The sequence below is a fragment of the Pelobates fuscus genome, chromosome 5 (assembly GCF_036172605.1).
Source record: "Pelobates fuscus isolate aPelFus1 chromosome 5, aPelFus1.pri, whole genome shotgun sequence".
NCBI lineage: Eukaryota > Metazoa > Chordata > Amphibia > Anura > Pelobatidae > Pelobates > Pelobates fuscus.
This window is the reverse complement of record NC_086321.1, coordinates 64,283,187-64,306,255: the sequence shown is the minus strand read 5'-3', so window position 1 is coordinate 64,306,255 and position 23,069 is coordinate 64,283,187. Positions and strand designations below refer to the sequence as shown.

Below are 23,069 nucleotides of genomic sequence, written 5' to 3'. Positions count from 1 at the left end.
TTTCTGTGTGTGTGGGGGGGATGCATTATGTATGTGTGTAGTGTAAAAGAGAGGGTTTGTGGGGTAGGATAGGGACTGAGAGGGGAGCAGCTCTTTATTTAAAAAAAAAAAAAAAAAAAAAAAAAAAATTCATGGTGCTCTCCCCTCCTGTCAGTTATTGATTTTCCCCTTCCCTCCTGTCCCTCCGTGTTCTCCCCTTCTGTCCCTTAGTGCTCTCCCTTGGCCCCCTGTCCCTCTGCAATCCCCCTTGGTGGTCTTCTCACTCCCCCTTAGTGGTCCTCCCCCTCCCAAACCCCTTAGTGGAAATCTCCCCCACCCCCCCCAAGTGGTCCTTGCCCTCCTCCCCTCTCCTTAGTGGTCCTCCCTCCCTCTCCCAAACCCCTTAGTGGTCCTCCCTCCCTCTCCCCTCCCCTAGTTGCCCTTACTCCCTCCCCTCCCCTAGTTGTCCTTACTCCCTCCCCTCCCCTAGTTGTCCTTACTCCCTCCCCTCCCCTAGTGGTCCTTACTCCCTCCCCTCCCCTAGTGGTCCTTACTCCCTCCCCTCCCCTAGTGGTCCTTACTCCCTCCCCTCCCCTAGTGGTCCTTACTCCCTCCCCTCCCCTAGTGGTCCTTACTCCCTCCCCTCCCCTAGTGGTCCTTACTCCCTCCCCTCCCCTAGTGGTCCTTACTCCCCCTCCCCCTCCCCTAGTGGTCCTTACTCCCCCTCCCCCTCCCCCTCCCCTAGTGGTCCTTACTCCCCCTCCCCCTCCCCTAGTGGTCCTTACTCCCCCTCCCCCTCCCCTAGTGGTCCTTACTCCCCCTCCCCCTCCCCTAGTGGTCCTTACTCCCCCTCCCCTAGTGGTCCTTACTCTCCCCCCCCTCCCCTCCCCTAGTGGCCCTTACTCTCCCCCCCCTCCCCTCCCCTAGTGGTCCTTACTCTCCCCCCCCTCCCCTCCCCTAGTGGTCCTTACTCTCCCCCCCCCTCCCCTCCCCTAGTGGTCCTTACTCTCCCCCCCTCCCCTCCCCTAGTGGTCCTTACTCTCCCCCCCTCCCCTCCCCTAGTGGTCCTTACTCCCCCCCCTCCCCTAGTGGTCCTTACTCCCCCCCCCCCTCCCCACCCCTAGTGGTCCTTACTCCCCCCCCCCTCCCCACCCCTAGTGGTCCTTACTCCCCCCCCCTCCCCTCCCCTAGTGGTCCTTACTCCCCCCCCTCCCCTCCCCTAGTGGTCCTTACTCCCCCCCCTCCCCTCCCCTAGTGGTCCTTACTCCCCCCCCCTCCCCTCCCCTAGTGGTCCTTACTCCCCCCCCCTCCCCTCCCCTAGTGGTCCTTACTCCCCCCCCTCCCCTCCCCTAGTGGTCCTTACTCCCCCTCCCTAGTGGTCCTTACTCCCCCTCCCCCTCCCCTAGTGGTCCTTACTCCCCCTCCCCTAGTGGTCCTTACTCCCCCTCCCCTAGTGGTCCTTACTCCCCCTCCCCTAGTGGTCCTTACTCCCCCTCCCCCTCCCCTAGTGGTCCTTACTCCCCCTCCCCCTCCCCTAGTGGTCCTTACTCCCCCTCCCCCTCCCCTAGTGGTCCTTACTCCCCCTCCCCCTCCCCTCCCCTAGTGGTCCTTACTCCCCCCCCCTCCCCTCCCCTAGTGGTCCTTACTCCCCCCCCTCCCCTCCCCTAGTGGTCCTTACTCCCCCTCCCCTAGTGGTCCTTACTCCCCCTCCCCCTCCCCTAGTGGTCCTTACTCCCCCTCCCCCTCCCCTAGTGGTCCTTACTCCCCCTCCCCTAGTGGTCCTTACTCCCCCTCCCCCTCCCCTAGTGGTCCTTACTCCCCCTCCCCTAGTTGTCCTTACTCCCCCTCCCCCTCCCCTAGTTGTCCTTACTCCCCCTCCCCCTCCCCTAGTTGTCCTTACTCCCCCTCCCCCTCCCCTAGTTGTCCTTACTCCCCCTCCCCCTCCCCTAGTGGTCCTTACTCCCCCTCCCCCTCCACTAGTGGTCCTTACTCCCCCCCCCCCCTCCCCTAGTGGTCCTTACTCCCCCCCCCCCTCCCCTAGTGGTCCTTACTCCCCCCCCCCTCCCCTAGTGGTCCTTACTCCCCTCCTCCCCTCCCCTAGTGGTCCTTACTCCCCCCCCTCCCCTCCCCTAGTGGTCCTTACTCCCCCCCCCTCCCCTCCCCTAGTGGTCCTTACTCCCCCCCCCTCCCCTCCCCTAGTGGTCCTTACTCCCCCCCCCTCCCCTCCCCTAGTGGTCCTTACTCCCCCCCCCTCCCCTCCCCTAGTGGTCCTTACTCCCCCCCCCTCCCCTCCCCTAGTGGTCCTTACTCCCCCCCCCTCCCCTCCCCTAGTGGTCCTTACTCCCCCTCCCCTCCCCTAGTGGTCCTTACTCCCCCCCCCCCTCCCCTCCCCTAGTGGTCCTTACTCCCCCCCCCCTCCCCTCCCCTAGTGGTCCTAACCCCCCCCTCCCCTCCCCTAGTGGTCCTAACCCCCCCTCCCCTCCCCTAGTGGTCCTTACTCCCCCCCCTCCCCTCCCCTAGTGGTCCTTACTCCCCCCCCCCTCCCCTCCCCTAGTGGTCCTTACTCCCCCCCCTCCCCTCCCCTAGTGGTCCTTACTCCCCCCCCTCCCCTCCCCTAGTGGTCCTTACTCCCCCCCCCTCCCCTCCCCTAGTGGTCCTTACTCCCCCCCCCTCCCCTCCCCTAGTGGTCCTTACTCCCCCCCCCTCCCCTCCCCTAGTGGTCCTTACTCCCCCCCCCCTCCCCTAGTGGTCCTTACTCCCCCCCCCTCCCCTAGTGGTCCTTACTCCCCCCCCCCCTCCCCTAGTGGTCCTTACTCCCCCCCCCCTCCCCTAGTGGTCCTTACTCCCCCCCCCCCTCCCCTAGTGGTCCTTACTCCCCCCCCCCCTCCCCTAGTGGTCCTTACTCCCCCCCCCTCCCCTAGTGGTCCTTACTCCCCCCCCTCCTCTCCCCTAGTGGTCCTTACTCCCCCCCTCCTCTCCCCTAGTGGTCCTTACTCCCCCCCTCCTCTCCCCTAGTGGTCCTTACTCCCCTAGTGGTCCTTACCCCCTCCCTTCATGGTCCTTACCCCCCCCCTCCCCTCTCCCCTAATGGTCCTTAAATCTCAGGAGCTCTGTACATATGTAACATTTGTTTAGTCCGGTGAAGTAGGTAATTAAAATTTTGTAATATTGGAAGCAATAAGTTATTCAATTTACTATTCTTCTACATCGAATAGCCCATGCTAGCTGAATATTTTAATAAGATCCTATATAGCTTTAACTTACTTAGAATTAGACTAGTGGATTATCAACTAAACATTGTGCAAGTGTTATGAACATAACCCATCTTATTCTAAGGATTTAGTTTTTCTTTAAATTAATTTATCCACTAAACAGTCATTTGTAACAACAATCTGTGAATCTTTATCAGCCTCAAATAATACATCTGTTACCAAGAACTCTGTGATGTTACATAGTTACATAGTTACATAGCTGAAAAGAGACTTGCGTCCATCAAGTTCAGCCTTCCTCACATATGCTTTTGCTGTTGATCCAAAAGAAGGCAAAAAACCCAGTCTGAAGTGCTTCCAATTTTGCAACAAACTAGGAAAAAATTCCTTCTTGACCCCAAAATAGCAGTCAGGTGTCTCCTTGGATCAAGCAGCTATTACCCCACTAATTAGAAAGTATATCCCTGTATGTTATGTTTTTGCAAGTATTTATCCAATTGCAATTTAAACATCTGTATAGACTCTGATAAAACCACCTCTTCCGGCAATGAATTCCATATCCTTATTGCTCTTATTGTGAAAAAACCTTTTCTTTGCCTTATGTTCTTTTTTTTTATTTTTTTATTTTTTTTTTTATTTATACTATTGTAATTTAAAGTCTTACTGATGTATAAAAAAACACTCAAATTTTTCTACTCTACATATTTAGCCAATATTGAATTTGGGAAAGATTTAATTCAGAAGCCCTTTTATTCACTTTTAAGTGCATTATTCATAGGAGTTCTAATACTGTGTATTTTAAGCCCTTATTTCTCTATATCTTAACATAGTTCACTTTAGTTTTGAGTGTGGGTTTGCACCTTTGTTTAAACGTGTGATTTTTTTTTTTTGGGGGGGGGGGTTACTACGGAATTTTGTTTATTTTTAGTGTATTTTATTTATTTTATTTTTTTCTTATCCCAAAAATAACTTACAATGATTAGTGATTACATTTGGATAAAAACTTGAAATGCCCAATTGTCATTAATGGAAAAACCTGTTCTGCTTTGACCATAGAGACCAATAAAAATAGTACCGTGATAACAAAAAAAACTTGAAAAACCTGTTGAGACTGACCCTGTACTCCAATAATTATCTATTGGTACACAAATAGAACTGTTTTATTAATTCAGGGACCCAAAACCTCCTGAAATGAGGCAGATATATGTGACGTGGAACTCAAAATAACAGAAGACCGCACCAATTCCAATATATCCCTTGAACACTCACTGCAAACAGTATTAGCTTATAGCCTACCCATTTGCTTTGTGATCAAATAAAAATGCTTGCTTTCGACCACTAAGCAAATGGGTAGGATACAAGTTGACCCTGTTTTGCAGTCGATGTTCAAGGGGTATATTGGGATTGGTAATCAGATATAGCATGGCTTTAATTCGAAATGCAGATCGGGCAATTAGCCAGATTTGCAATAGGTACAATACATTCAGATGTCCTCACAATGAAATTTAGAAGGGTGAGGCTATGTCTAGTTCCACTTCAGTTAGTCCTGCTAACACGTTTACTGTAAGTTCTAATTATCACGCTTCAGTTGGCTATTTTCCCAGCCTCACCCCAAATCAAATGCTGTATTTGGCAATTATCATTGTGTGGCAGCTGTCCTCTGCGGTTAAAAGAGAGTTGAGCCAGAAAAGGCTTTCATTAAAGGCCAGAGTAGAGAGCATGACATTTTTGATCACTCCTGACCATGTTCTACAAGGAGTTATTACCTTGTCACGAAGGACCTCTGCAAAAGAAAACTGCATTTTGTAGTGACCACTCTTAAGTTCTCGCCATGTCAAAAACTAAATAAAAAGGAAATATGGATATATATTAAATACACCTGGCTCGGATTACGTTACCAAGTCGACAAATTGGGCATTTGCCCAGCGTCCAGTAGAGATAGGTGGACCCCCAAGCTGTGTAAGCCATAGAGGCAAAATACAACCAAGGCTGAGCATTGAGGGCTGTGGAAAAATGTGTTATTTGCGTATGAGGAGATCATAAAATGCAGATAAGCATTTCAGAGGCAAAGTGCTATTGAACAGGCCAAGGGAAACTTGCTTGATTTTGTTCTCGAGTAGAAAATCATAAATTATTGACTTCAGATATGAAAGTTTTTATATATTGCTTATGATTTATTTTTGTTTGTTTCATAATGAATATCCGCATTTGTGTTTTTATTTTATACTATACTATTTATACAGAATACTGCGGTGAGATTCCGGAGTTCAGAGAGTATTGGTATAAAAAAAATCATGGTGTTCACTAAATTGTGAATTGTCTGTTATTCCTTGAGAATTTAAAAATGTTTAGGTAACTATAGCCACTTTGCCCGTTTTCAATGTGAAATTAACTTTGAATTCCTGGCAGCATATGCTGTAGCACAAGGTAGATCCCCAGATGCTTTGTCATTGTAAAGGCATGCAAAGCATCATGGGAGTTGTAGTTTTCCAACATCTGAGGATCTACATTTTGGCAGCCCTGCTGTAGCACATAACTTTGTGGTTTCTATTTCCTATATATTCTTTGTGTTTGTATAAAACTGGGTTGTTAAATTTAGGCTAAAATATCCAAGATGTGACTGCAACCTTTTGTCTTTTTAGAGACCACACCAACAGCATTAAAATATTCAATCTAAGCACCATAACAACTGTACATTATTGCAGAGTTCATGGGGCAAAGAGTACCCTGCTTCTGCCTCCCTTTTGCAGAATGGATTTAGATGGCAGTGGATTTAAATTTAAATGTGGAGGAATTTTGCTGACACTTGGATATCTACTTTCTAATGAAACCAACCACAAATGTCATTTAGTGAGTTAGGAAGTCACCATCTGATGTCAAGTGCCAGGACTGCACTCTTTCTTGGCAGGCGAGGGTGTGCCACTGAATCACCACTTATTTTTATTAGGTATTCATTTTCCTGTCTCTGCAGAGGTGAAAGATTGCTTGAGAATCACGAGAAATCTAGTTTTCTCCAATTCGATTCCACAAAAACATTTCATTTATAGTTTGCAATATCCTCACCTATAAAATGTGAGAACTCTTTAGCAATAAACCGTGTCCAAAGAAGTAACAGTCAAGTAACACTGACATTAATTGATATGGAAATCAAAACACACTGTACACCGTTAACAAACGGGATATGCAAATCTGACAAGTTTGGATTAATGTACTGTGGTGGTTTCAATTTATCCAAGCATCAAATTTGTCTATTGTGTCTGATTCAGAAAATGTCTGAAGTTTATTAAACAGAAGGTTTTAAGGCAAAGCAATAAGACGAGTTTTGCGGGAGTATCATTAATTACCAATCAAATATTCACAACTATTAACTAACGGTGAAAGCATGCACCAAATGATAGCTCTAACACTTAATAGGGAGATAGGAATAGGTGTGATCTTACAAGCCATGTTAAAAGACCACTATAGTGCCAGGAAAACATACTCATTTTCCTGGCACTATAGTGCCCTGAGGGTGCCCCCACGATCAGTCCCCCTCCCGCTGGGTTATAGGGTGAGGACTTACCTCACCCTATAAGGTTAAACTTGCCTCTTTCTTCAGCGCGGGGCGGGCGACTCTCCTCCTCCTCGGCTGAATGCGCATGCGCGGCATGAGCCGTGCGTGCATTCAGGCATTCTCAATGCTTTCCTATGGACGCTGGCGTTCTCACTGTGGAAATCACAGTGAGAAGCGTGGAAGAGCCTCTAGCGGCTGTCAATGAGACAGCCTCTAGAGGCTGGATTAACCCATTTGTAAACATAGCAGTTTCTCTTAAACTGCTATGTTTACTGCAAAAAGGGGTTAAACCTAGCTGGATCTGGCACCCAGACCACTTCAGTAAGCTGAAGTGGTCTGGGTGCCTATAGTGGTCCTTTAATTTTGGCAGCAAATTTCAATTTAGTTTAAGTCTTTTTGTCTGGAAAGACATTTCAGTTTTAGTCTTATTTTAGTCATCTGAATTGTTTTAGTCGACTAAATCTCCAGCAGATTTTAGTCGACACAACTAAAATCTATTGGGTTTAGTTAAAGCCTCTATCTGTCTCTCTTGCTCCTTCCCCAGCCCCTGATCAGTGTTAATTCTGACAGCAAATCTGAGTCTAGTTTGTCAGTCTTTTGACTAAAATGCCATCTTAGTCACCTTTATTGTTTTTGTTGACTAAATCTCAAAAATTCTAATCTTGACAAAAATTGTTAGTCGACAAAATTAACACTGCTTACAAGAGTAGGGGGGCTGTAGAAATGTGGTCTTTCAAGAAGAGTGGGAAGCAAAGATGGTCATATATCCATGAAGACACTAGTGACGTAATTGCAGTGTACAAGGTTGCTAGTCTTGTGATTCAGCTGAACCGAGATTAACCCTTTCATGTAACTATATCACTACAGGTCTGTCTGTTTCTCTGCCTGTCTGCAGCTCGGCTATAGATTGAATGATGTGCCTTCATTGTGAGCAAAGCCAATCCGCCACATAGGCTAAACATTACAGCTCACAGATAGGAGATATGCTAAGCACCAAAACAAATTTAGCTGAATTAAGTGGTTTTGATGTATAGTTCATACTGCAGTCTTGCTGCTCAATTATCTGCCATTTTGGATTTAAAGGAATACTGTAGCATTACAAATACAAACATGTATTCCTAACCCTATAGTGTCCTAGTCCATATTTAGATACAGTTTTAGTCTTGGCCAGAGGAAGTGTGGCTATGGCTGTATAACCAAAATGATTTAGCTCTTAAATGGCAGAGAACTGAGCGGTGACACAGCAGGGACATGATTTATACATCCCGTCCCAATTGTTAATAGACAAACCGTAATGGAATGGTTTGCTTACCTGGGGTCCAGAGGAGCTGCTGCACTGCTGGGCTTAGCTCATAGAGTTTCTGGATCCCTGTCTAAAGTAGTGGAGACAGGGTATGAAGCTTGTTGGACCCCAAGTAAGAAGTCTGACCATTCTAAAATTTGCTGTACTGGTTATGGTGCTTAGTGTTTATTTGTTGTGTGTTTAATATATATATATATATATATATTTATATTTATATTTATATATATATTTATATTTATATTTATTATTTTAGATTTTTAAATTTAGTTTTTAATTGTCTGTAAAATGCTGCAATGAAATATATGTTTCCTGTACAGGAGGAAATGAAAATATTCTACAAAGAATGATGTGATCTAAGATAGTACACAATCTTTTTAAATAATGTAACTTTTCCAGTATAACATTAAAGTTCAAAAACAATCCACTAACTAGACCTGTGGAAGGAGTAGACGTGTCGAGATTTGCCCAAGTTCCAGCAGTTGGCATGTGAATAATATGTTGTGTAAATAGTCATACAGCATTGCATTCCATGACTGCTTTATGGGGATTTCCGTATGAAGATCAGTGTGATCGTGTTAGATCAACGTAAGCGACCCTAAAGAACCAGGTTAATGTGTGGGATGTAGGAGTGTATCGTGTAACTTCGGAGTCTTTACACTCCTACATACTGCACGTTTCTTTGTTTTATTGTTGTGGTTCTCTGTGCTACTCACACATTTGGCACAGTATGTTTTTTTTTTTTTTTTTTTTGCTGTGGAACTCTGCTATACAGTTGTACCATGCCTCTCAACCATCCAGATTTCAATGGGGCAGTCCGGATTTTTCGGGTCCTGTCCTACCTTAGTTCCCTGGTGTCCCACTTTTGGGGACACCAGCGAACTGTCCCCAAAAATCATTGTACAAGCACTTCATAAAACTCTTTTGGAGAGTGTCCATGTCTTTGGGGACAGAGCTAGTAAAACAATCGCATGACTAGTCCGTCCTTTTACCTCCCTCCGTTTCTTACGTCTGAGTTGGGAGGTATGTTATACTCACACCTTACATTCTCGTTTTCTAACAACTTCAGTTGGAAAAAGAGCAATGTGATTTGACTAAAAGGGGAACTGTATCTTCTAAAGTGAACTATACAGTGTGACTGTGTGATAATTTGTGTAAATGGTTAACACATTTGGTGAATGTTTTTTGTATCGCTTCCTTTTAGCACTTGGTTTATGATGCAATATCAACCCCAGGCTTGGTAGTGTTTATGCAAAGTTTTATGACCTTTTGTGGTGCTTCTTGGATGTTCTCGTATTATGAGCTGACCAATCAGGTTTACTGCTTCGGTTCTAAATGTCAAAACATGACACTTACAACACACTTTTTTTTTTTCAGTCTACTCCGTGTAATTAATATGCCAGAGCTACAACAAACAGTATCACATAATTTCTGTTTTAACTGTTGCAGAAATCGCAAAGAAAACAAATGTTTCTACTAATGAGTTTAAACCTGATAATTTCACCTAATTTAAAAATAGACTTTGTATAGATTCTATAACTTTAACCCCTTAAGGACCAAACTTCTGGAATAAAAGGGAATCATGACATGTCACACATGGCATGTGTCCTTAAGGGGTTAAAATGATCAGCATCCTCAGTGGGAATATTTACTAATGCGAAAAATCAGAAAATGGTGTGTCTAGTTTAAATGATTTCTACTTGTACACTCCAAATACACAAAACACTTCAGCTTGCTTGTGTCTGGAGTTTGTCATATTTGTGACGACTTCAATAGAAATCCACTTCTACCTCTGTTAACTCCACAGAGATAATAGAACTGCCAGACGCGCTTGCCTCCTCCGCTTCTCAATGAGCTGCCTCTAGTGTATTCTTGGCACAGATTGAAAGTCTGTGCCTGGGAAAGAGAGGGAGTCTTGCAGGTGTGCATTTCCCCCCCCCCCCCCCCACTCTCATTATACCCACTCTCATTATACCCACAAAGAAAACATGTGGAAATTATGTGTAGTTTATTTGGGGATATCTACCAATTAAATTGATTCTCTATTTAAAGTCCTTTTGGAGTATAGAACCTAATGCATAGATCAAAATATTTAACATTTCTTTTACAGTTCAGTGAATGCATTATTTATAAATCCCATCTAATATTCTTTTCTTCTCCATGTTTTGAGGAGTGTAAGCCTCAGTCTTAGCCTTGAAGGATAGGTAATTGTTCTGCAGATCTTTTTTTTTTTTTGTTCGAGTATTTTGAATAGTTCCATTATATGGTTCCATTCTAGGAAATCTCTCCTGTTACAGCTGTTGTTATATTTCTGCTACATCATTGATGAAGTGTAATATTCCATTGGCTGGCTTCGTGGTCAGAATTGCCAGGGAATGGAGAACTTGTCACCGCTTATAGATTCAAGTGAAACATGTGTGGCTTGGAGCAAAGCGCTTTTGAAATAAGCACCTAACATGACCCCCACAACTTTACAATTCAACTCCTGTATCTTTTTCAAAGTTTAGAATCTCATTCTTAGTGAACCTGTCATGGCACTTTGCACTTGAACAGCTCCAAAGGCGCTGGATATATAATTTATAATAATGATAAATTAAATATTTTGTCCTTTGGGTGGCGTTGAATTAGTACTTATTGCCCCCTTTAGTTCCAGTACTGCTACCCCAGCGTGTCTGGGATACAGTGCTCTAACTGCCAACATACATTTCTGCCCACTCTCTGTTTCAATTGGCCCTTCTCAGGGACATGTCGTCCGAGCAGTCTTCACTAAAAATGCTGAAATTCTAGCTTCACTCCTAGCACTGCAGCCAAGACTTTGGTGTGGAGGCAGCACGCCGATCTAATGCCAACGTTTATTTGACAGGGACCCACTTTCTTTTTATTTATTTTTTATTCCAAGTTCTAATACATCATACAATAGAATATATATATTTTGTTGGAAAAAGTAAAAAAAAAAAGTTAAACAAAGAGAATATAACCAGCACCACAATTGCAAGTCATTACAGGTTTGTTAAAATGCTCATCATGGTTTTTAGGTATAAGGGTGCACAATGTTTAACTGCACTTAATTGCCTCCGTTTTAGCAAAGGTTATCTTTCTTTTACTAACTACTTCTGATGTGGATCTTCTCAACAATGAGTTTGACATTATGTAATCCCTTAAAGTATAGGCTATATTTATGCAGTATAGTTATGTTCTCTCTTTGAACCTATCCGTAAGTGTAGTTACCAATAAGACGTTGGCCACGTGGGCTGCAAATGAGGAGCAATAGCTGACCAAAAAAAGATGTATGAAAAGATAATTGGGTATTTTGGAGATGTATACATGATTTAATGTCCAGAACAGACTTGTGTAGTAGATGTGTAGACACACAGATCTACGTGTCTATTATTAGCAGGCGTTGTTGGAATCTAGGTCTGTGAACAATGCATGTTCTTTTCAGCTGTGTGACTGAGAATAATTTTCTAATAATAAATTGTTGTACATATTTGCAGTGCACGAGGTCTGAATACACTCATAATTAATAATTCAGTCCTTGTTTTTTTTTTTTGTTCTCTCGTTTCTCGCATTTAGCTGTTTTTCTTTCCATGACGCAGTCCAAGGTTCATTTCACCACACCCAGAGCTGGAGTCATCATCCTGTGTTCCTCAGCTCATTTTTCTAACAATTGCTGTCCTTTTAACATAGGTGATCAAGGCAATTTTAGTTGCGTGATCTGTTTTGTTAGATGTAAACAAAGCATGTGTTTTGTTGTTTTTGTGACCATTCTTGTTAATAGAATACGAGCATGTCTTATTCAATAAAAATGTTCTCCATTTCTTGAATCGTTAAGATAAATTCATGAGATTTTATGTGGCCTGGCAATTAAAAGGTTACAAATGGGTATATACAATAACTGAAATACCTTATTTTCCAGAGAGCAAAAGTGGACCTTTGATGAGTAACATTAATAATTACAATTATTCTGCAAGATGTATGGTGATGAATGATCTTGTGGCGAACAGAACCTCGCCATGGGTTCCTGGAGGAGCCTGCTCGTCAGCCTCCTTCCTCAGGACTATGGCCCCTGCAATAGACCGTGGCTAATATACTTTAAATACTCTCTATTCGTGCAATTGGGATTAAATGGTTTGGGAACCGAACAGCCGCACAAACCAGATACCACCCGGGAGCTTGTTAAGTCCGATTGATACTTTGTAGCAATTTCAACTGCAGTGTTCGTCAGGGTTGCCGCATTTCATATGAACGACCACGAGGTGGCGGCCATCTTGTTCCCGCGAACGCAGGCAGCGGTGTTTTGGGCATGAATATCATGGAACTAAAATTGGACACAAACTCCCGAACACTGCTGGACTTCCATCATCGCCTGTGTTTAGTTCTACCCCACTTAGAAAGGCACTGTTCGGTGGAAACTTACTTTTGTGCTCTCGGAAAGAGACTGGATCCAGGAGTTTGGTCCAGGATTAGTAGGAACGGCGAGATCCCAGCCAAGCTACAGTGTCTAAGGGTCTACAGTGCTGATGGTGTCTGGTGGAGTGCTTGGAGTACTCGGTGAGCACTAGGAAAAAGCGATTGGCGGAGGTACCCAGTCAGGTTGCCAGGCGGTCCTCCACAGGTCTATTCTAGGGTTAACAATGGTCTAGAAATGACTTAGAAAAAGAAATCCATAACTAGTGACATCGAAGACTAGAATGATAGCATTGGGAAGTTTTGACTCCCTCTAGTTTTATACGCTTCCCCAGTGTAACCTGTCCAAACTGGCAACCCTACAACGTTAAACCTCTATTTTCAACTTTCTTCTTTTATTCTTCTTTCTACTCTAATAAATAAATATATATATATATATATATATATATATATATATATATTGTGTTATCCTCCGAGGGGACCAAACCTGTTTAAGATTACAGTTTGAATAGGACTGACCATTTCTACTTGAGTAATAACAATGTTAGACTTTTATTAATGTTCACAATACTCTCTAATGCAGATTAGAACCTTTTCCTTAAAGTCTGTTGGATTGTGTCCCTTATTTTTATCCATCCTGACCTTTTCATAACTCATACTGAAGTCACAATATTGCTTCATTTTTAAAGTATCTAGCAATGTGTGACTCAGATAATTAATAGTTCTTCTGACATTTGCCAGAAATTATTGCTCTTGTAAAATTAAGGACTTAGTATCCTTTACTTACTGGAAGGGTTTATGTCAACGAGTCTCATGCGCAAAGGTCACAAAGGGATTGACTTTGCCATAATAACTTTGAACAAGGTGTTGACTTTGCCATAGATAAGTCAATGCAGGGCATCTTGGCATGTCTCAATACAATAACAGATCTTGTGCTCTCTGCAATGAACAATTCACCTTACGAATGTGATTAATGCTTATATCATTAGGACCATCTGCCTAGATGTGTGTCTTGACAACTTGTCCCATGAGATACTTGGGTAGCTTTTCCTTTCCAGCGTTAAAGAGAAATAAATGTTCACACACCCACAAATTAACTATTCTCATACTGGAATCCCATTAACAATGGAGTTTCTCTGCATCTTCTCAATAATATTTGCTTATTGTGGTTTTGCAAGGGTAACATTCTTAGAGGGCCAAAGCTGCAATTCTTTGACAATGCAGGTTCTCATTATCTTCTCACAGAAGGTCAGAATGATCTACATAAATGATATGGCTGTCCGCTCCCATGTGTAGATCCTGAAATTCCTCAACATGTACAATATAACAGTGTATTCGATTGTAAGCTTGTTTGGACAGGGAAATCTTCACCTGTTGCCCTATGTCATACATGTTTTGTTAAAATCAAATGGCTGTCTTGTTTCCTATTGTACAATGCTGCTTAATATATAAATTATTGTAATTTGCCATAAAAATCCTGAAATTCCAGCCACCATTAGGATAGTGGGATGACATAATAAAAATAAAAAAGTGTCCTCTCTTTTACCCTACACCCTCCCCCCCCCCCCCCCCCCCCTTCAGAATAAACCTCAGGTTTTTAAACATGAGCCTCATGGAATAGGCAAGCCTTCTAGACAGAAGCTTGGCAGTAGAGGATTACATGATTGAGAAGCTGTGTAAAATATTTAATGTATCTCACGCAGTTTGTGTGAATGTTTCATTAGATCTGTGTAGCAATGTGTTAGCCTCTGGTCTCTCCTGGACTTGTTAATAATTTAAGCAGAGTAGCGGTGTCTCCGCATTCTGAATAATTAATATTCTGCTAGGTTAGTGTACATATGCTGCAGAGCTTTGTACTATAGGAACCGTAAGAAGGGAAAATCGATTTGTATGGCCCAGTGGAGTGTTTTTAATAATATTCTGTATATAAAATTCTGCAATTTGCATGTATGTGCTCTTACACATTACTTTTTATTCCATCTTTTTGGAAATTACAACGCAGGACAGTGATCTTATTAGTCAGGCATGTGTCGCGTGTTTAGACTTCCTCAAATTATGGGTTAAAATGTATTCCCAGAGTCGCCATCTCACGGAGCTCCGTGGGTTCTGGCCGAAAAAGCCTGAATTTGGAGGGATTCAACCCTCTGCCCTACCTGCCACAGGCTGTTAACCCACGGAGTGTGAAAACCGGAGCCGATCTATGCCTTTCATCCAGCCGGCGAGAGGCAAGCGGCTGAAACGCAAACCCGGGGCCTACACGCACTCCCGGAGCCCGAACTGGTCTGACCTGCTGGATTGCTGGCAGCCCCACGGAGACCCGGAGGCTGAAGATTTCGCTGACACCTCCCAACTACCCTTCACACAGATGGGCAGACGATCACAGAAGGCCCCCCTGGAGCCACAACCAGGTTCCAGAGACATAGGGGCCTTACTGCAACGAAACCAGGCAGCTAAGATGGCGGACAAAGCAGACCACAGACCAGCAATCTCTCCTGCAGAGTCTGCTCGCCCAGACCCACTACCAGAGCAGGTACAGGGCACAGCTGAGAAGGTGGATGGCTCGGCGCCGGTTACCCAGCGGGATTTCCACAACCTGGTGCAGGAAATCAAGTCCCTCCTGGCAGCAGACGTGGCAAGTATTAAGGCAGACATACAGGCGGTGGACACTAGGGTGAAGGCCTCGGAAGAGGATATAGGCACACTTAAGCAGGGACTCTCAGACCTCCAAGCCACAGTCTTGGCCATGCAAACGCATCAACAAGCACTCTCACTGCATTACACAGCCCTAGATGACAGGTCTCGGCGAAACCACCTGAAAATTAGAGGGATCCCTAACACAATCACGCCGGACGAACTACCTCATTATATGAGGCGCCTGGTGGCCTCCATACTACCCCAGTCCCAAGCCAAGAAATTCTCTATAGACGGGATATACCGCCTACCAGCTGCAGGTGGCGCTACCTCTACCATGGTGAGGGATGTGATCGTCCGCTGCTCCACCTCACAGGATAAAAGGCTCCTGATGACAGCGATGCATGGCAAGACACCACTACCCTTTGAAGGGACCAACCTTTCATTTTTCCAGGACCTTACGAGGTCCACACTACAATGGCGTCGATCCCTACAATCAGTCACCAGCCAGCTAAGGGCAGCAGGGTTGGAATACCACTGGAGATCCCCCAGGTTCTTAGTGGTCACTCATACAGGGACTGTCCATAAACTTTCTTCGCTGGCCGAGGCGCCTCAATTCTTCAAAGCCCTGGGTATCCAGGCCCAGCAGACCCACCCGGAAAGACACTCCGGAACCAGAACAGCGGTACCCTCAACGACCATGGACCACCCGACTCTAAGATCCGAAACCTGAATACCCCGGGGGATACCCCGATGCCATGAGGCTCATACACAGCTGTTTAGTTCTGTTAAACCCTATTACTATGTTATTCTTATAAACATGACTACAAGGCTCCTAGGTCGACATGACAGCGACTATACACCCACCACAGACGCACCCTGGAAATACCAAAATAAGACGCAGCCTAATGTGACTGTACGGACATAATGCACACGCCATGGATTGCACTCCACACCCCCCCGCCACCCCCTTGGTTAGGGGCACATATAGAAGACGGCCTGACTCCATAACCTTGGATTTGACGCACTAGACCGCATGGCTGATCTCCCTAAGCCAACCATACTCCCATGACTACATATTAATGCACACGGACTTGGCGCAAAGACACATACCACAACTTTGACTAATGTGAAAGCTTATCTCGTATATCTATGTATCCCCCACCCTTCCTTTCTATTCTGTAACCCAAAATGCGTTGATATGAAAAAAAGAAAAATTTCAATAAACAGAGATTGACAAAAAAAAAAAAAAAAAAAAATGTATTCCCATGGACAGCTGGGAGATAATAGAATTGTTTGGATAGTAGGAACTATCTTAATTAAGTGCTAATTTGATTGTGGATAATTCATTACACCTTCACTTGTTCAGAAATTGATTAATAGTCTTGTGATTCATGGAGTTCTATTTGATTGGATATTTATAGCAATATGTAGGAGACAGGGCAACACACAGCTTTATTCCTTTCAGTGTCAGTGGTGTGTGTGCCTTACACAATGATTGGCCATGTGCTGGTCATATTTCAGCATTTCCTAAACCTTGCTGCCACGTAGAGTACTAGAGTCTACCAGGAAGAATCTTTAAACGACCAGGGTAACATGCAGAGTTGTACTTCTGGATGACTTACAGCGCAAGAGTGGGGAGTCTCACATTTGGCTCACCCCAAACCCCTAAAACATTTTCATTTCCTGAAGTGCCCTATAGTTTAACATTGTGCCCCTTCTTTCTTAAATTATAATTATGAAGTTCCTAGGTTGCATCCTCCCAGCTCTGAATCAGGCAGCCAGGTGCTGTATATTTGACCTACCTGTATAAGAAGCATTTGATTGTCCAGGATATTATCAGAACTGATGATCCCCCAGAGTTTGAGGAACTGTTGAGAAGGACCCTGTTGACACTGCATTACAGCGGAGTAACAGGTTAATTTTTTTTTACAGAAAACAGGGGCCCAGTAAACTTTACAATACTCCAGTATTTTAAATAAACGTAGCAAGTCTTAGTAGCACGGCTAAATATAATTAAAGTGGTGGTGGGTTGTCAGCCACTAACCATACCTTATGCCTGACTTTTAGAATGAATTATGATGAATGGTGACAATTGTGATTCAGCTGACTATTTTGTCCAATGAACGTAAGATCTACCTCTACGATTCAATTACTCTATGCACCCTCTGATGGTTTCCCATCCTAAACTAAATAATGGTCTTGTGGTCCTAAAAAACTTTGCTGGATAACGCTAAAGTCATCTTGGCTGTTGAAGGGTTGCCTGTTATCTACCACTACTGTAGCGGTGATCCTGGTAGGAGGACAGGAATGCCACTGTTGGTGTTTTGCTTATCAATTAAATGTAGTGAAGCATATACATTTAAAAGAGCGTAAATTAAGGGATACAAGTAAATATATACTGGTCAAGCGCAATAAATTCACTTCGGATAGGGAAAAAATAGTGGTTACTGTGCTTGGAGTGTTTTTTTAAATAGTCTTTCTTTTTTTAATAACAATGTATTATTTGCTAAATATGTATCAAACACACTGGATTTGACAGATGCCTTTATCTTGGCTGTATTTTTATTTTACGTTCCATAGTAAACCTCTGCAGAGGATAAAGTCATGGTTACCTTTTGAAGATGATAATCCCTAGGATTGCGCTAACATGCAATGCAGAATTTCAAGTTAATTGGGCAGTTTGCTAAAAATAAAATGCAGATTATGTTCTGTCACTTTCCGAGTATCTTGGCAGCACACTGACATCCAACAAATGATTTAAAGGAACACTGTAGTGTCAGTAATACAAACTTATTCCTGACACTATGGCGCTGGAATGCAGCATTAAATCCCCTCGCTCCGGAGATTGAGGGTGATTTTTCTCACCTTTTCTTCCATGCCGTGTCTGTGTTGCTGCGGCTGGCCCATGCAGATCGTGCTGCACTGGGATACAGAACTGCCACTAGAAATGTAACTAGCCAGAAATGTAAAAGCCAGATTTAACATTGAAGGACAGACTATAGACACCAGAACAACTACATTAAGCTGTAGTTTAATGTCCATTTAAATGAAATAAATTTAAGATAGTTAAGAAAATATTTTTTTCGTTAGTTTTTTTTCCCCATTTTTATCAAGTCTTGCCCTTGGGACATCTGTGAAATAGTGCATGATTAGTAGATTTGTGCTTAACTTTGTGTTTTGATAATTCATTTGGGAAAAGAACAAACACATTGCTCATGGTATCGATCCAATCCTATGCTTCTCTATGAGCAACACTGCGGACATAAAGTTCATGCCCGGCAATTGCCACTCTAAGCCAATCAGATGTTTCTCCTTGAATATATGAGAATCAGCGTGTGACATAAATGCGATTTTTCAAGGTCCTCATAAGGAAGTGCCTCCAGTGGCTGTTAGCATGACAGCTGCTAGAGGTGTGGTTTCAGACAATTATAAACTGAAATGTTAATGTTTTACATTGTCCAAAAAAAATAGACTTTGTCGATATACCAACACATCTTCATTAATATTGAGTGCTTAGTGTGCCATTAACTAGCCATTGTAACACATTTGTTTACCATGTGTCCTTTAAAAATGATGTACGTAGGGCCTGTATGTAAGACCTGTGTGTAGCCAATCTTGCCTTGAGGTAACTGCAAACTGATAAATATATATCTATGACCATTTTCTTAATACTAAATACATGTCTATGACCATTTCATACATTGAAATAGATTTTTTTCACTTTTAATTTTAACGACTTTGTCAAAAAGTATTTAAAAAAAAAAAAATACAAATATATATATATGTGTGTGTGTGTATAAGTTCAGCATTCAGAATAAGCCTTTTCATTACACATTGATGTCTCAAACAAATTGTTCATTGTTCTTTTTAACCTCAGCCTCTTAAATGCCTATAATAATTTAAAAGAGATTACAGGTTGGAATGTAATAATGATGTTTAAATAATTGCTGTCTGTAATTTATTGTAGTTTATGCAATCTTATATTTTATTTATTTTTGGGAAATATGATTGACAGATCTGTATTCTTCTTTGTCTCCAGAATATCTTCCTACACTCAATCCCCCCCCCCACCCCCAATCCTTTGACTTTGACAGAATAATTAACTTTGCACTGAATAAAACATTTTTTTTCTTAGTAGTACTTATTTACTCTCTTTATTATTTTTATTTTTTTATTACTTGTTTTTTCTTGGCTTTATCAAGACATTTCCATATTACTAGTTTGAACAGTAACTTACAATAGATTTATAAGGTTTCCAATATAAATGACTGAAGTTAATATTTAATCTGCTAAATTATTTACTCAAGGCTCAGTCTTTGACTCTTTTCATCTTTTGAATAGTCTTCCCTAACAATGGCTGAAAGGCCGTATGATCAGCCATTGTTCACCTTCACTCAAGGCTTTTTATACTTCATGTTTAGAAAAGTATGAAGTTTAGTGGCTTTTTAATATATCCGTCATACTAATGTCTTACAAAATTATACATTTTGTCTGCAGACCATGTGACATGGACACACAAATATAAAATGTGAAGTTATTTTAATTATGTAAAAATATTTAAAAACTACGCAGTCATTGGCCAGATCAAAGAGCAATACAGTGGGTGACCTTTTATAAATGTGTATATTTTTTTTTTTATATATAAATGTTTTCACAACTATCAGAGAGTTCCCAGCTTGACATGAAAATGAACACTGATATATAGACCCAGTTTTCTAATGTCCAACTTGCGATATGCTGGTGGAGCACAACATTTTAAAATTTGAGTGTGTCTGTATATATGTGTATGTGTATAGATGCTCAAAAGGCATAGAATTTGCAACACTGCGAGATCAATCACAATGTGACGGTGAATGTATATTTTTGTTTATTGCACAGGTCGGGATGGACACAGATTGTGACACCACATTTGAGGATGACTCTCAAATGCCAAATGATGAGGTTATGCCCTACAGTGACGATGAAACTGATGATGAGTTGGACAGTCCCGATTCCCTCGAACCACAGCAAAACCAGATCAATAAACAAGCAGAACAAACTCATGAGCAAACAAGCAAAGGTAAATACCTTCTTTATTGTTATACATATGTAAACGTGAGAAACTTTGTATTTTCCACTTGGATACCATGAACTTGTGACTTCAATGAATCTGCATTATAAAGCTGGAATAAGACACAAAGTATAAAGAAATTCTTAATTTTTAAGATTTGCTTTCTTTTATTAAATTATTATTAATGCCATAATCTTGCAAAGTATTTTTGAAAATGTTTTATTTCTTTTCTAGGAACATTTATAAGTAGGATTGAAGCTTGCATCCAAAATTATGAAAATGTTTTAACTTATCCAAAAATAATCAAAGATTGAGTGCTATCTCAAGCTTACAAAATCATGGGTTTATTTAGGACAAAAAATGACTACATACATTATCATTAGTCAAGGAGCACTGGCCTTTTTGACCAAATAAGAATCCATGACTTGGAGTAAGTTAAGGGTTTATTAGGTTTATCTAGCAACGTATGGAATATGTAATCGTGTCTATATTTTATGTGGACATCAGTCAAAAATGACAACATTCCAGTTTTATGTCCAAAGTAGCTCAATAACGTGTTACAACCATCTGGCTTCTGGACACATGGTTTCATAAACCTATAATATTTCACACATACATTTTTGTTTTGGATGTTCCATTTCATATCCACCTGGTCCGGCTTGTGACACCTACTTTCAAGCCTTTATGAGGCGTTATTTGTTATATTTGTATTTATCATAGCCAGCATTTGTTGCTATTCTTGTCCTATGTTAAAACCGTTATTTTGAATGTAATATTTTATTACTTAAAAAAATATATAGATATCATTTTTGAGTAATTTTTTTTATTTATAATGTAATGTTCTGTAGTGTTTCCTTATTGTTTTATCATTTTTAAAAAAAAAAATTTTATTCTTTATTTGTGTGTGCATAAAATAAGATTAACAGACATTTTTACAATGCCACAACAGTATTGGCAAGAAAAATTAATTAGACAAGGAATATTATTTACATGGCATTGGAGTATACTGCACATTTTTTTCAATGTAGTGTAGAGTGCAGGCTAAGCATAACATGTCTAGCTTAACTATTGAGAGAGAAATGCAAGGTCATAGACATGGTGAGAAATGAGGTAAAGTAGGATGTAAAACATGCAACTTGTAGTGTTAGTGTGCAACATGTATCCAGGCATGCTGTGTTAGAGTATGGCATCAATCTGCTGCCTTTGAGAGTAGTTATACATAAAACAAATTAATTTAAATGCAGCTAGGAACCAACAACTAAACAGTGGTAATAGGGATCAGCCATTGATTGTGAGCAGAGCACATCACATCACTTGGGTAAAACTGGAATAGCTATGGGGAATTTGCTGATCCATCACAGATCCATTCAGCCGATGCCCCTGGGTGGCAGGCAGGTGTCCATACATGTTGCATGAGGGGGCTTAGGAGCCCAAGATGAGGTTTGTTGTAATCTTTTCAAAGCTCCAATCAGAGTTCTGCAATACAAGTGCCCTTATCTGTATAATGCAAGTCAGCAGTGTAAATCTTGTCCTGTAATCCCAGTGCAATTTCCATTGAGAATGCTTTGTTTTAGCGATTGCACACGGAATGATATATTGATACTTCTCATGGGAAATCAAACTACATGTACAACGTAAATGCCATTATAGCAAGTTGAGTCAGCAGCAATTTTGCATACGTCCCTGCTTTCAACACTGATAAAGAGGAAGAATTTACTCCACAAATAGTGCAACCTAATTTAGGAAACCTCAATTAAACCGTGAATTAAGTCTATAATTTTGATGTGGCTTTTTCCTATGAAATGTGTGAAAAATAAAAGAACATTCAGTCGTGACATGTATTTGTTTTAATTTCTTGGATGTAAAGCAAATAAATGACTGAGAAATATGTTACTTGGTTAACGCTAACCCCAAATTCTTCCAAAAATAATGGCAACATTTAAAATCTGTATGTTTCCTAATCTGAGCCAGCACTGCATCTATGCCCTTGGATACATATACACGGCTTTCATATGATTACCATTTTACAGAGATTGCTTTGATCATGTAACTTTCAAAATACAAAAACCTTAACTGGGCGCTGGAGCTCATTTTATTGTAATATCTAGCATGTGACTGGCAAAGACTTGTGGGAATTGTATTTAGTTATCCTGACCCATACTCTATAGGATACACTGGAAATGTGATAAGTATATCAATGATTCCATTTTATATGCAATCATATTGTGTGTGTGTGTGTGTATATAATAATAATAATTATTATTATTATTATTCATTTATTTTATTTTTTATTTTTTTAGGATCCAGAAACCATTCCCCCTCTCCCCCCCCTCCCCCTCCCCCCCCCCCCCCCCCCAAAAAAAAACAAAAAACTAAAGCAACAAACAAAAAAACACCAGAATTTAGCCTCTGGAGGGAATTGTATGTATTAGAGTCTGATTTCTTAAAGCTAGTTTTTGTTGTAAAGAAAAAAGATGGTAAATAGTGACACCCAAACTGCTCAATATTTCAAATGATTAATTTCTATTTATTTTTTATTTTCAGAATGTAGCTGGCAAGTGAAGGCAAATGATCCGAATTTCTGTGATCAACCAGAATTCAAGAAGAAATCATTTTTGTGCCTTAAGAAAAGCAAATATGCAGTATGTATTTTTCGTTCTGGGTCTTTATATAATAAATATAATAAAGCTATCTGAACATTTAACATTTAACCTTGCTTGCTTGTCAGAAATATGACTTTATGGTTGGAGCTTAAGGCAAGTTGAATCTAGTCAAAACCTTATGTGACTTACTGATATTCCAATTCTGTTCCCATGTAATATTACTAAAGCCTGGATCATGGGGGTGCTGGAACATGTAGAAAATGAGAGCTCATGGTTGCTTTATATCAATCTGTGCAACAACAGGGCTAAAGCTATTGATATCAAGACATCTATT

The 23,069-nt window shown here is 41.6% G+C and overlaps 1 protein-coding gene across 1 annotated transcript in view; it reads left to right on the top strand.

Moving 5' to 3' along the window:
* The window catches only part of ATP8B1 (ATPase phospholipid transporting 8B1), a 79,881-nt gene that overhangs the window by 17,091 nt on the left and 39,721 nt on the right, over positions 1-23,069 (top strand). Inside the window, exons 3-4 of the mRNA XM_063453937.1 lie at positions 19,959-20,141; positions 22,677-22,774. Coding sequence (XP_063310007.1) covers positions 19,967-20,141; positions 22,677-22,774 — 273 coding nt within the window. The 5' untranslated portion in view covers positions 19,959-19,966. The remainder of the gene's footprint in view (positions 1-19,958; positions 20,142-22,676; positions 22,775-23,069) is intronic.